This window comes from Catharus ustulatus, chromosome 13, assembly GCF_009819885.2.
Source record: "Catharus ustulatus isolate bCatUst1 chromosome 13, bCatUst1.pri.v2, whole genome shotgun sequence".
Classification (NCBI taxonomy): domain Eukaryota; kingdom Metazoa; phylum Chordata; class Aves; order Passeriformes; family Turdidae; genus Catharus; species Catharus ustulatus.
In genome coordinates this window covers 14,095,260-14,108,872 of record NC_046233.1, presented here as the reverse complement: position 1 = coordinate 14,108,872, position 13,613 = coordinate 14,095,260, and the positions used below count along the sequence as shown (strand labels likewise).

Sequence of the window (13,613 nt, the reverse complement as noted above, 5' to 3'; positions counted from 1 at the left end):
AGTTTTCACAGCCTAGCAATTATCATGAATTTTTGTGTTGGCACACACCTACAGTGAGGTTCAGCTTAGATATGTGGATATTGTAAGCTATCTCTAATTTGCAAAACTTGCTGTAAGTTTCGTTTATCACAAAAATTAAATCTGTAATTGCATTGGGTGGCATAACTGAGGTTGAAATTAATCTGTGATCCTAAATGTGGTTTAGTAATAAAAAATATGCAAGGTATATTTGAATTTTACCAGACTATTTTATAATTTGGCATTAGTGTTAAACAGCTGCTACCTTGAAGTGTATCAATTTGCTATACACAAATTTAAAAAAGAGTGGGAAATAGTTCAGACACTATTCTGTCACCGTCTGCACTTTCTCCACAAATTACAAACATGTGGAACTGCCTATTTTAATACTAGTTTTCTCAGGCCAAGAGGTTTTCATCTTTGAGAAACTCCATGTTACAATTTACCTACCCCAAAGGAATCGGATGACAATCTGATTTAATGTAACTTCAGATTTAAAGTAACAATATTACAATATACATTCCTCTTTTATATGTTTTTTTAATGTACTATATATGGGTTGAGGACATTTCTCTGTAAATGTTTCCAGATGAAATATATCATCTTCTAGATGCACAGATAGGCACAGTAACTCCAAACTAAATCAAGAACTTACCCCAGCATAAATTTGAATGACAGAAATAGACAGATGTATAACTTCCAAAAAGCTATTTTTCTATGCAATTACCAGAAATTAAATAACCAGAAGACTGATTCAGCAAAGAAGCTGAGTGAAATTGCCAATAAGAGGTTGGTAAATACAAATTTTGCATATTGAATTTTATTTAAGCAAATTACTTTTGCATATTTATCTATCCATCTCTGTCAGATCTCAAAAGAAAAAAATCAATGGCATTGCTTAGCTGTTAAAAACCCCAAAATAGTAAAGTCTCACTGAAGTCTACAGTAGTTTCACGAATACAAGCCGCACGGATTATAAGCCGCACCCCCGGTGCCTCGACAATGTTGCTGTCTTTGTCAATAGATAAGCCGCACCCCGAATATTAGCCGCACTTTCGTTCGTCGCGAGAATCCGTGCGCAGCTTTCACAAATTGGCCAATTAGTAACAGGATCGCGGCATAGCGGGGTTTACTGGCTCGGGGTGGGGCCAGGAAGGCTCGGCCCGCTCATGGTTGCCGACGGGGCCGGGTGGCCCAGCTCAGCGCCACGGCTCGGCGGGGCTGGCCGGGTGGTGCTGCCGCCACCGCCGGGCTCGCTGGCCCCCCTCTCCCGTCAGCACCGCCCCGCTGCCGCGTTCGCTCGCCCGGCTGGCAGGGCTGCCGCCGCCGGGCTCGCCGCCCGCCCCGCTGCCGCTTTCGGTCGCCCTGCGCCGCGCCTCGCGAGCGCCGCGCCTCGCGAGCGCCGCTTTCGCGAGCGCCGCTTTCGCTCGCCGAGCGCCGCTTTCGCGAGCGCCGCTTTCGCTCGCCGAGCGCCGCTTTCGCGAGCGCCGCTTTTGCTCGCCCCGCCGGCAGGGCTGCCGCCGCCGCCACCAGGCTCGCCGGCCGCCCCCTCCCGTCTGCACCGCCGCCGCGTTTCCTCGCCCTGGCTGGCACTGCAGGCCCCCGCACCGCCGGGCTCCCCCACGCTGCTGGCCCCGATTCTGCTGGGCTTCCCCCGCTGCCAGGCAGCCCCACCCGCCGGCCTTCCTGCTTCTGCCATGCTCCCCTGCACTGCTAGCCCCAGTTCTCCCGGGCTCCCCCGCCCTGCTGGCTCAGGCTCTGCCGCCCGCCCCCCACACTGCTGGCCCCGCCTCTGCCAGGCTTTCCCACCTCTGCCGGGGCCGGCCGGGCTCCAGCTTGGCTTGGGGCTGCTGCGGGCTCTCACTTCCGTGTTGGCAGCTTTTAGAATTTTGTTAATAGATTAGCCGCCCCGGAATATTGGCCGCACTTCCGGGTTTCCACCAAAATTTTGGTCAAATTGGTGCGGCTTGTATTCGTGAAATTACTGTACTCTTATTTTAGAACCCCCCTGACCACTGAAATTTGGTCTGATGTTTTCTATTGCAGTAACTAATTTACTTAAGAAGAATTTGGTTTTTATCTGAGTATATTGACTCGAGCTCTTCATTCAGCATTGTTTTTATGATTATTTTTTCCAAAAAAAAACCCCTTTTACCCCAACACAATGTGCTAGGGAACAGAAGGGGTTGGGTAATCATTACAGTATGGTAACCTGAAATTGCCCTGACAAAGGATTTGGAATGGGGTGGTGCCTAAATGCATTTTACACATGTGATGCACATTTATCAGTCAGTACATGAGGGTAAACCTCCCTGTGGCACACAAGTGAAAACATCATTCTTCCACCTCACACAGGCTTTCTGATTGTGTCTTTTTTTCTTTCCTGTTTATGTGCTGATGTAGTCCATCTTCACAAATCTGATTAATCTTTGCCAAGTATGTCCCATTTGGAGTTACAGCATGTGTGGACAGGCATGGGAAGCAATTCTAGAAGTAGCAAAGATCTGCAGTAAAGCTGACAAGGAAACCTGGAGGAATGTTGAACCCATTAATGATGCTTTTCTGTAGGAAGCTCAGCCTTGTCAACCAGTTAATAGCAAATACCACGCTTTTCCAGTGTAACTGTATAACCTCTGTGCATGTGTTAGTTGGGAACTGTTCCTTTTTGGAATCAGTGAAAAATGTTTTATTCATTGGCTTGAATCCATGGTCCTGTACCCAATCTCATTTGGGTATTCCTACTTATCATAAGTACATAAGAAGGCTCTAATAAAATATTTGTACAAGGTGCTGGGACTCCTGTGCAGCTTATTGGCTTAACAAGAATGAAACCAAAACTTTGGTGGTTGTAATAAGAATTAAACTCAATTAACTAATTTTGAAGCCCTAAAGTAAATAAAAATAATTTTTAAAATGCATTTTTTTCCTCTCAGTAAGTGGGAAGAGTAGAGCTGGGGACTTGATTTGGTCAGTTTTTGAGTAAACTTGCTATTGGTTTCCTTCCATTTTGTCAATGCCAGAGAGAGATAATATAAAAGGAAACAGGTTTCCAGGACTTCCAGGAGAGGGATCTGCTATAAACCACAGCAAGCTCAAGTCACTCAGGGATGTCTCTCTATGTGTGAGGCTTTAGGCAGTGTTCTCATGTTAAAATGCATTAAAGCAACCTGTGAGGTCTTGTAATCTGTGTGCCAGTTAAAAGGTGGGCCAAACTCAATGTTGTGACAAGCTTTGTCATGGTGCTGGGAGAAAAGAACATTGGTATAATTCTGCAAACGTTTGCTACAGTGAACATGAATGCTGGGCATCTGGGATTGCCTCAGCTGGCATCTGCTGTGCTTTTTTGTGTGTGTCTGAAATGGGCTGGTGGTCACAGCTCTCAGCTGGAATTGGGGAATTGGAACTTGGTTCTCTGTGATAATGTGTCATTACCTGCTTTCAGATGTGTTTGTTTCCTCAGATGTCCAATGAAGATGGCTGTAGTTTGTTCTTTTCTTTTTGTTCTTGCTTGGAAGGGATAACCTTTTGAAGGTTATAGAGTATTCTTATATTATTTTGATGGAGGCCAGAGAATTTCCCTGATGGTTGTGCAGAGACTGTTGTTTGCTTGGAGGGTGACCACTTTCCATTTGCTTCCAGAAAATGAAACTTTATCATCTTCTTGTGATCGCAGACACCAGTCAGCTTGCCTAATCTCACTAAACCTTGTGAGGCCATTAGAACAGCCTGTAAGATCAGAGACAAGTAAAAGGAGTCGCCTTGGAATTTCTTGAGAATTGCCACCAAATTAGCAAATTATTCTTCAGGTTTTGTATGGGCTAGATAAATCAGTGTCTCATTTTGGCTGCAAGTTTGACAGCTTCTGCCATGAAGGAAAAATTCAGTTTCTGGCCTTCATCCCAGAAGAGTTTTTAAATTGCCTGCAATGATCTGGAATTGGGAAAGGAAAATCAAATTCTTGCCTATACTCAGATTGTCCCCTCCAAACTTTGCCTGTGTTCTGAATCATGAGAAATACTCTGACTATGTGTCAACTCCCAAGCACAGATTTGCTGAAATAAATTGCTTAACTTGAATTATTTGAATTCATTAACTCCTAAATCCTAGTAAATAAAAAGTAGGAAACTGAGAAAAGAAGCAACAAAAATTCAAGTTGCTATCATATTTTGAGAGAAAATTTTACCTAATCCCAAAAGAATGAAAACTTAATGTAATCATCTAACCAAGTATGATCTCAAATCCCTTCAGTTGTTCAGTTAACTGTGAGGCTAGAAAAGGGGAATACACCAGGGTGTACCAAAAAATGCTTTCAACAGCCTCATTATAAAAGAGATTCCAAGTTCAATCATGATAACTGGATATGAATTTGTCATCTTTTTCAGCTATGCCAAAGCCATATTTAACAGTTGTGTGATTTTAATGTTCTGTGTAACTGTCCCATGACACATAGAATATGAAGGATATTAAAAACCATCCTGGGTTTCTTATTTAAGTTCTGGAAGACCTCATCCTGACTTACCTGCACGTGTGGATTCTCTTCAGCTCATGTCTTTCAGACACTTCTGGATGATCACAGACACCTCCCCAGCTGAGCACTTCTGTGCTGCCTCACACAACTTCTGTGGAGCTCTGACCCTGTAATTTTGTAATCAGACATCAATGTCTGATTGTCATAATTGTCTGCCTAATTTGCATTCAGAATTACCAAGATTATGCATGTCAATTAGATATATGAGTCTACAATTAGATATTGCACATGGAAATCAAGCATACAGTTGCCTGGGAGTGTGTGTGCACACAGTTGGACAGATACCCCAGTCAAACAAGGGCTCCAAAATCACAGCAAAGAGACTGACATAAACCAGTTTATTATTAAAAAGAGCTCTTTAAGTTGTAAAGTTGAAGTATGCTTTTTGATTCATTAAGAGCTGGGGACTCCAGCTTTTTGAGATCTGTTTGGTTTTTGAAAGTTATTGAAAGTGGAGTTAAGGTGGTTTTTGTCTTATTCTGAAATCACATATTCTTTTCCCTTAAACTGATGTCTCAATGGTATATGTCTTTCCCTATCATTTTTTCTCTACTAGTTGGATTGAAATACCCTTTTCTGTTTTGCAATTCTTTTGTACTTTTTAGCCAGTTGTGAAGACTGAAATAGCACTTCACAAAAATATTGCCTCCCCTGCTATTTCCCACCACATAGGTCTTAATTTTCTTCTTACAAATTAATAGTCCTCTTCTTGTGTAAAACAGTTTTGATAAATCTAATATTAATATTGACACTCATAAACTGCATTTATACTTCAATGACCTGAGGATTAGAACCTACCATCTTTTAGAACTATGTACTCTCAAAGCTAAATTACAGGAGAAATCATTTTTATTAAGTATCAGATTCCAAAAACCTAGAGAGAAAATAGTTAGAAATGATATAAAGTTATTATACAAAGTGAGAAGAAAATTTGAAGATCTCTAAATATAAACACAAACAAAACACCAAAACAAAATTACTTGATTACATAAGTAGCCAAAAATGTATCAGAAATGTGATGCCTTTGCCTTATTATTGTAGTAACACATCCTTAGTGTTACTTAAAGAGTCAAAAAGGATTAACTGGGAATTATTTTGTTAATTAGCGTATGTGCTCGTTTAAGCCTAAGTAGATCTAAAGAATTCAGAAATCCTTAATTATTGTCAGGTCTGTTGTCACAACCTTCTGACAAATGAAATCTTCTTGTTCATCTTTCAGCATTTTAGGGAACACCTTGACAAACTTTTTGCAAAAGGAATTGGAATGCTGGACATTGCTTTAAATGAAGCTTTCAACATGCTCAATGAAGTAAGTTCATGCTTTTTAGATCCTTCTTTTTCACCTCCTTCTTGTTTTCCCTTTTTTCAACTGACTTTATATTCGTGAAAATGTTTTAAAATGTTTCCGGAAGTATAATCTTATATTTTGTGGAAAAAAATACTAAAGTGCATCAGTCTGCTGGAACATAAAAAAAAATCTTCTAAACTAAGTAGCAAAATTTCTTTTGATTGAAGGATGTACTTTGGAAATAAGAACTCAAACCCAAATATTCTCCAAAAAAGTTTGACTTGACAAGCGTGCCTGTCTCTATGCTGTGTGATCCTAGATTAATTAATGGTTTTAATTCCTGTGTAGTCATCTTGAAGGGCAATATTGATTGATTCTTTTCCAGGCATAAAATCCTAAAATGAAAAAAGGAGTATCTTCTTCCACCCACTGCTCATGTGTTCAGTCAGACAGTGTGGAACTAATGCCTTCATGTGGTGCATGCCAAAAATGCCAATGGGAAAAGGTGCATGAAGTAAGGGACACTGCAGTCTGTTTGTAGAGGTTTTATTAAGAATTGTGGGCACCAAATGGAGACTTGGGAACCAGAAAAACAGTGTGAGTGCCTCAGTGCAAGAGATGTTCTGTGCTAGTCCTCCAAATCTGTGCAAACTGGAAAAAAAATCACATTGCAAGGAGTGCAGGAGAAAACCTGAAATAAGATCTGGTTTGCTTTGGTTTAAAAGCTGTGAGGTAAGTGAAGTTATAATGATGAATGTGGTATAAAAATCTCATTAGATAATCTGATAGTTCTGGGAATAAAGGGATCTGAAATCCCACGTGCTGGATCGTACCCATGATGAGAACTCTGTAAGATCATGATGGACTGTGCTACATTTATGTTCAGCTCTCTTCAAGGGGCTGTATTGATTGCTTCTGTTCATACTTTAAAAGGAAGTATAATAGGTTCAATCCTTACTGCATATAAACTTCCAGAAATGCCAGCATAAAAATCTCCTCCATTTTATTCGGGCATATCTGCAAAGTCTCTAGGAGATTCAATTAAGCAGCCTAGGCCAGAGGAAAAGCTACCAAACCTCCCCTTAGCACAGTACAGCAAACCATTTTCCACTTTGTCTACAGGATGTGACCTTTATGTGCCAGAAGCCTATTCTTTGAATTATAGGTTAACTAAGGATGTCTTTTCTTCATTAAAAAAAAAAAAAAAGTGGGTGAATGAGGAGGGGGAAGGGGTGGGTGGTAGTGTAGGAAAGGAAAAAAAACAGAGAAAGCTTTGTGCTACATAAATAAAGATCTGGTAGGATTTTAAAATGGTTCAGGGGTTACACTAATTAAACTCAGTCAATTTTGCCTTGCAATTACCTTTCAGTATTTGCTATGGTTGTCAAGACTTGAAGATGTTTGCTACTGATATCTTTGAAAAGCATGTTTAAAAATCCACTTCCAAATTCTTCCCAATTGTCAATTTAAGCAGTGTACATTATACAGGGTGAGAATACAGAAGTGCTTGGTGCAGTGGTTAGACACCTACTATGTCATGTGACAACTGCAATTATCTCTTTTGGTGACAAATGTGCTCTTTGCAGTGATTACCTTTAAAAAAAACCATAGCCAATTAAATAAAATTCTGTGACATTTCAAAGACTGTTAATCACAACCAAATGCTGTAAATGTCAGGATGCATTGAAATTTTTGCTGCTAACTGATGAATCACTGAGTTAATTGTAGTTCATCATAAGCCCCTTGTCATTGTTATTATTATGGAAAACACTTTCATCACTCTTGCTATTCAATAAAATTAAAAGTTTTAGACAAATATGAGAAGATATTACTCATCAAAGTATTTGAATTTAATCTCATTCTTCAAAATATTCAGATAACTGTGTAGAATAATGCAGATGCATACAGAGTGGTGTTTCAAAATAAATGTAAAAAGGCATTTCCCCTTCATTAATTTCTCTTTGAAGATACCTTGCCCCTTTTAAAATATATTGTGCATGTGATGAAGATATCCCTAGACAAAGTAACTTCACCTTTATGAGAAAATAATGGCTATAAGATCATGAAGGAATTCCACTTTAATAATTCTGGTTCTGGTTTAGACTGGAAAACCCACCAGGATGAGACAATTGTGAGGAAGGACTGCCTTGCAAATGACACAGAGGAGTTTTCACCCAGGCAGTGATCACAGTGCAGTTAACTCTGTAAATCCACATTAGCTGCCCTTTAAGGCAGGGTGTTTCTGTTTGGTGAAAAAGAAGCAAATCTTAAGGAGGGATGCAGGGATAGAAATGGTTGTTGAATGTGGGTGTGGTTACTCAGATACAGAAATGTAAAGGCAGAAAAGACAGAGGACTTCTGGAATCCACCACCCACCCTTTTCTACTGCAGGCATTTCTACAAAGATGAATTTTTTAGGAGAACTTTTTTAGAAACACTTTTTTAGAGTTTGGGAAAACAGCGACTATGTAAGGGCAGAAAGCTTAAAAGGCAGAGCTGTTGGTAGTCCAAATCAAACCAGAATACTCTGAATAATTTTTCATTATTCTGATTGCAGGAGCAGTCAGAGTCCCTGCAAGGTAATTTACCTATCTACATAGGTACTGCTTTTTAAATGGGACCACCCTGTTCTGGGGCACAGCAAGGCTGGTGAGGTGGGACAAAGTAATTCTTGCTTGGATTTCTCAGCATCAGGAGAGGGGTGATAGGATGACCTGACCTCAGATGTGCATTATCAAATGTGATAATGTACATGAAAATTACAAGTAATTGTAATATCCCATTTATTGACATTTTCATAGATTTTTTTAAAGTGTTCATACAGAGCAATTAAAAATCAAATAATTTTACAGCTTTGCTTTTTTTTTTTTTGCTAAAAGACGAATGTTTCCCCAAAGTTCCTTGAATACAGAAGGTAATACACGACAAATAGGAACCTATTCTGCAACCAAAGCTCATGGAGACACGTGGATTCAAAGTCAGAGCACCAATCCAGAATGAAGAGATCAAAGCTGATATCATGACTCAGTCCAATGTATTTGCTCTTTGACAGGAGAAAATCCCATTTGTATAATGCTGAAGCTTCCTTTGCATATGCCAGAGGAGTGCTGATTGCTGTCTGAGTACCTGTGCTCAAGTACTGCACTTCAGCAGCCTGGATTGCTTACATGTATTCATTTTGGGTAATAGGAGAATCTCAGAATGTATAAATATGAACTGCGTTCTTCTAGATAAATATTTTAAGGAAAATAGCATATGGAATGTAATCCTGAGTGAATATGAATGAATGCCATATGAACAGTCATATGTCTCTCTATGAGTTGTGTATCTCCTGTACTGCACAGAAGAATCATCATTCATTATTTCTTTTTGTGTAAAGTGTTCCTTTAAAATGATATTTAAATCAAAGCAAACCCTATAGATACATCAATACTTATCATCTATCAAAACCAGGGGAGTAATTTTAATTTTGGGTAGTGCTATATTTACGTGTGTTTCTTATTTTTCAATTCACCAATGTTTTCAACCTGAATATTTTCGACTTCTTCTAAGGATACCAGAGATTTGACAAAATCCATGTTTATCCAGTGTGATCCTATCTACCCTCATAACAGGACATATATAAATGTACTGTTCCTAATGATTGTGTCCTTTTGCAGTTCAATCACACAGGACAAGGAAGCATTTGCAGCCAAGCCATAATGCTGATCACTGATGGAGCTGTGGACACATATGATACAATATTTGCAAAATACAACTGGCCAGACAGAAAAGTGAGTCTGTTATCACCTTTGCTAAATGGAAAACTTAAAGCTTCCTATCTAATCTAAAGTGTATGTCTATTGAAAAGTCAGTAACAATCTTTCTAATGATCTATAAATGATTTTGGATCACTAATAATAATTTTTAAAAGATGTTTATATGGTATTGCCTGAGGATAGAGAGGACCTTTTACTGTGGTAATGAACTAAGGTTAATAAGATATAAAGCCACTATTTCCCTCCAGGTTACATTTTTGAATATTATATAATCCTTCCCCTGAGACATATCATTAAGCATGAAAAAAATTTTTCTTTTCTCTCCCAAAATACACATTAATAATTCAATGCTTTTTCAAGCTAAAGATAGGAATATGCTGTGGACAGTGAGTGGCTTACTATGACATGAGAGAGCAGATGTAGTACTCAGTGTTTTTAATTTCTTCATTTGGTAGAGTGAGGGATAGAGCTGGCAGTTGGTAAGATTTTATTTAAAAATGTGTTTGGCTCTATTGATCTGTATAAAGAAATTTTCCCAGGGTAAAATTACCTTGTAACATGGATATTTCACAGTAGGGCAGAAATGCTTTGAATTTATCTGATGAGGGAGTTCTAGTGGGCCCTGTGTCTCTGTGTGAAATAATTTTCTTCTGTATTTTATCTTCTGCTAAAGCAAGTTTTGGGACTATTTTAGGATGCTTTTGTAGCTCTTTGCCATGTTACTTGCCTGTGGAAGCAACAACCACACATTTTGAAGTGCAGTTTGAGCAAGAAGTTGATTAATGTGACTGTGCTGCGTGGGGTTCTGTAGTCTGGGGAAAAAAAAATTGTTTTAATTTTCAGCATTTAGTTGTGTTTCTCTTTTATAGAATTCTGTTTATTTTCTGAGTGGCTTCTCTAGCTCTGCTTTATGCAAACATAATATCTTTCCACTGGAAAGAAGGCATAAAACCTACAAGTTTTGTGGCAGTCCTTCCTCTCTTACTCAGTGGGATTCCATCTAATTTAAGTCCTCAGCTATTCCATGAGAACATTTTACTTTATCTAGCAAAAACGGGTGTTGAAGGAGATTCACAGAACCTCTCAGAAGGATGTGCCTCTGATGTGCTGTATTTTCTTATTCTTTGGTGTTAGTTCCTCTCTTAAGAAGAAGAGACTGTGGGGAAACTCTTATCGTAAGAAATCAGCAAGGAAAGAATTCTCTGAGAGAGTCAGCTAAGTATTTTCAGGCAAACACGTGTTGTATATCTTTCATGTGCTAATCCACAGCTCTGTCTGAGATAACAATGCTCAGCACAGCTGCTGCAAAAAGCAGCAGGAGAGGTTCCATTGGGAATTCCTCTGCCAAGGCCATGAAGATCCTGCCTGGCTCAGCAAGGACCTGGTGTCTGGGGAGCAGCTTTGGGTTCATGTACCATATTCTGCTCAACTCTTATAAAATTATTCAATGTATTAATACAGCCTTGAAAATTGTATTTTGAGAAACGTGTATGGAAAAAAATCGGTTTTCCTCTTTTCAGCCTGAAATGTTTCAGTATGAAAAATGTAAAAGATTTCCATATGTACACTTTAATGCATTAGAGGTTTGAATGTCTTTGTTGGATTTGTTATTCCTGAAAGGAAGGCTTATTGAAAATGCAATATCCTACAGATTTGCAGTGTCAGTGTGCCTAGAAATTATGCATGCCATGCACTTGAAATTCACTGCCTTTGCATTACACCCTCTTTATTCTCTCCAAAGCTGGTTTTTATAAATCACACCTTTGAACTTTCGCTTGATAGTTTTTTTCATGTACTTTCCCCCCTCTAATATCTATGTAGTAGCCTGCCATCTTTCTTATAATTTATGTTTTTCCTGAATTTTGATACTGGGGTGGACAGTGGTGGAAAAGGCAATAACTCTAATTGAGGTAAATTCAGAAATTTCTGTTCACCTCAATTACCTGGTCAGCAAAGTACCAATTTCAGTTATAGTTGATCTAATATTAGATAATAGTAAATAGTTTATAATTAGTTGCAACATAATCATCTTATTCCCATATAGAAAGGGAAAAAATCTTTATACAACTGTGAAGACTTTAAAAGTTTATCAGTGAGAATCTCTAAAGATGGAGAGTGAATACAAACTTCCAGGATACAAACATCAATTCATATTTTCTTCCTTTTTCCAAACCATTTATATCTTTGTAGAAGATAGTCTTAAATATATATATACACACCATGTAAACAGGGAAAAGAGGACTTTATTACATATTGTTGGAGATTATTCTGCCTAACAACTGATTAAAAATCAAATTCCTTCTGGTAACGCATTAAAATAAAATAGTGTTGCAATGATTAGAAAAGGGAATAAAATGGCTCCAGTTAAATCCCCAAAGTAGCTTAAATTAAGCAATTGAATTTTTTGAAGGAAATCAGCCTGCTATTTTGTATGAACTAGGAAATTATGACCATCAAAAGACCATTAAAAATTATCTTCTGGACTGTTTCCTTGAAAGAAGAAATGCTTTCATTTCATTGGGTTTTTTATGAGTCTCTGTCTCTCTCAGCAAAAAAAAAAAAAACCCCAAGAATATTTGCCCATGTTTACTTAGTATCTTCTGCTACTTTAAATGTAAATCTAGTAGAGGCTATTTTTATAAAACACTATATTTTATTTATATGACTAGTTGTTAACATCTATTTCCCTTTTTTTATGAGGCCATACGTGCAATCTTGAGCTGATTCTCACGCATTAGAAATGAGTTTGTGCTATAGACATCATTTTTCTCATTCACAAAACTTACATTCAGTACTTTCAAATTTCTGTGATTCATTCAAGGCAGCTCTGCCATGTGAAGCACCAAAAAAGGGAATAATTAATCCACAAGAGTAAATAAATCTACAAATCTCATATAAGAGCCCAGCTTTTCATCATGTAGCAGAAATAAGTATTTAAAAGGAATAGTACCAAGGAAGTGTTTATTTACAATGAGAACTATAATAGAGTTGCAATAATTTTATTTTTTTTAAGATGTCCTATTAAGTCTCAGAATATCAGCTGGTGTGAGTTGTACCAGAATCATGATTTTTTTCTATGTTATTACTCCTGCTGTGAGATCCAAATGTGTTTTTAGAAACCAAGCAAAATATTGTACTTAGGTTTTTCTCTAGGTCCCTTATTCTAATTTAAATGCTTGAAAGGCCATGGGTTAGGGAGGCAGGTGGACAGAAAGATGTGACCATGAAAAGTTAATGCTTCAGGTCTGCTCCCAGAAGATTGTACCAGTAATAATGATCTCTTAAATGAAAATGTCCTACTTCCTTTCTAGTGGAAAATTCCAATAACTAACAGAAAATTCCATGAAGACTAGTCTTGTAAATGTTGCTGGAATGCCTTAGCACATCAAAAAATGAAATTATGATGAGATTAGAGATATTAACAGAGCTTCAAGCTTTGTCAGGTTCTCAGCTGAAAGCCATTTTAATCACTAATTGAAAATGAGTAAACTTGGAACAGAAAGTATCTACTTAAATTTTACCATGTTTTGTCATTTTAAATATAGCAAGACTGTTCTCAGAATGTTGTGATATTGCAAAGGAAAATAATGCAGTAAATTCTCTTTCATGAATGTGTGAGGAAACAATTTTAAACCCTATTAACTCAGTGGCAACTCCATGAAGTCTCATGATGTTTTTCTCCACTGGCTAAAATGACCCAGTCCCTGCATAATTGAGGTCTTTTTCTCTCCTCCATTTCCCATTGTTTTTATGTGGCTGTCAAGTTCTGTACTTGTACAAAACCCATCTACTCTTTGTTTTGGAGAAGCCCAAAAGCATTTCTTCCATAACCATGACTGAGAACAGAGTCTGAAATCCCATGGAGATCGAGGGGAAATCAGTGTTTCAGTTTGGGTACAGACGTTCAGCATTCTTTTCTGGTGTGGGTCAATGCAGCACTCAGGTGGTGAAGGAAGATGTCAGCTTTGTGACCTTTACTGACAGCCAGAGAGAGATGTTCTGCTCCTGGGGCTCAGAGGTC

At 38.3% G+C, this 13,613-nt stretch overlaps 1 protein-coding gene across 3 annotated transcripts in view; it reads left to right on the top strand.

The window, feature by feature from the left end:
- CACNA2D3 (calcium voltage-gated channel auxiliary subunit alpha2delta 3) overlaps window positions 1-13,613 on the top strand; it is a 396,474-nt gene that overhangs the window by 191,951 nt on the left and 190,910 nt on the right. For all 3 annotated transcript variants that reach the window (XR_004419272.2, XM_033071436.2, XM_033071435.2), the window contains exons 10-11: window positions 5,766-5,855; window positions 9,494-9,607. Coding sequence is in view for 2 of the 3 variants with exons in the window: in XM_033071436.2 (XP_032927327.1) it covers window positions 5,766-5,855; window positions 9,494-9,607 (204 nt within the window). In the remaining variant the exon portion in view is untranslated. The remainder of the gene's footprint in view (window positions 1-5,765; window positions 5,856-9,493; window positions 9,608-13,613) is intronic.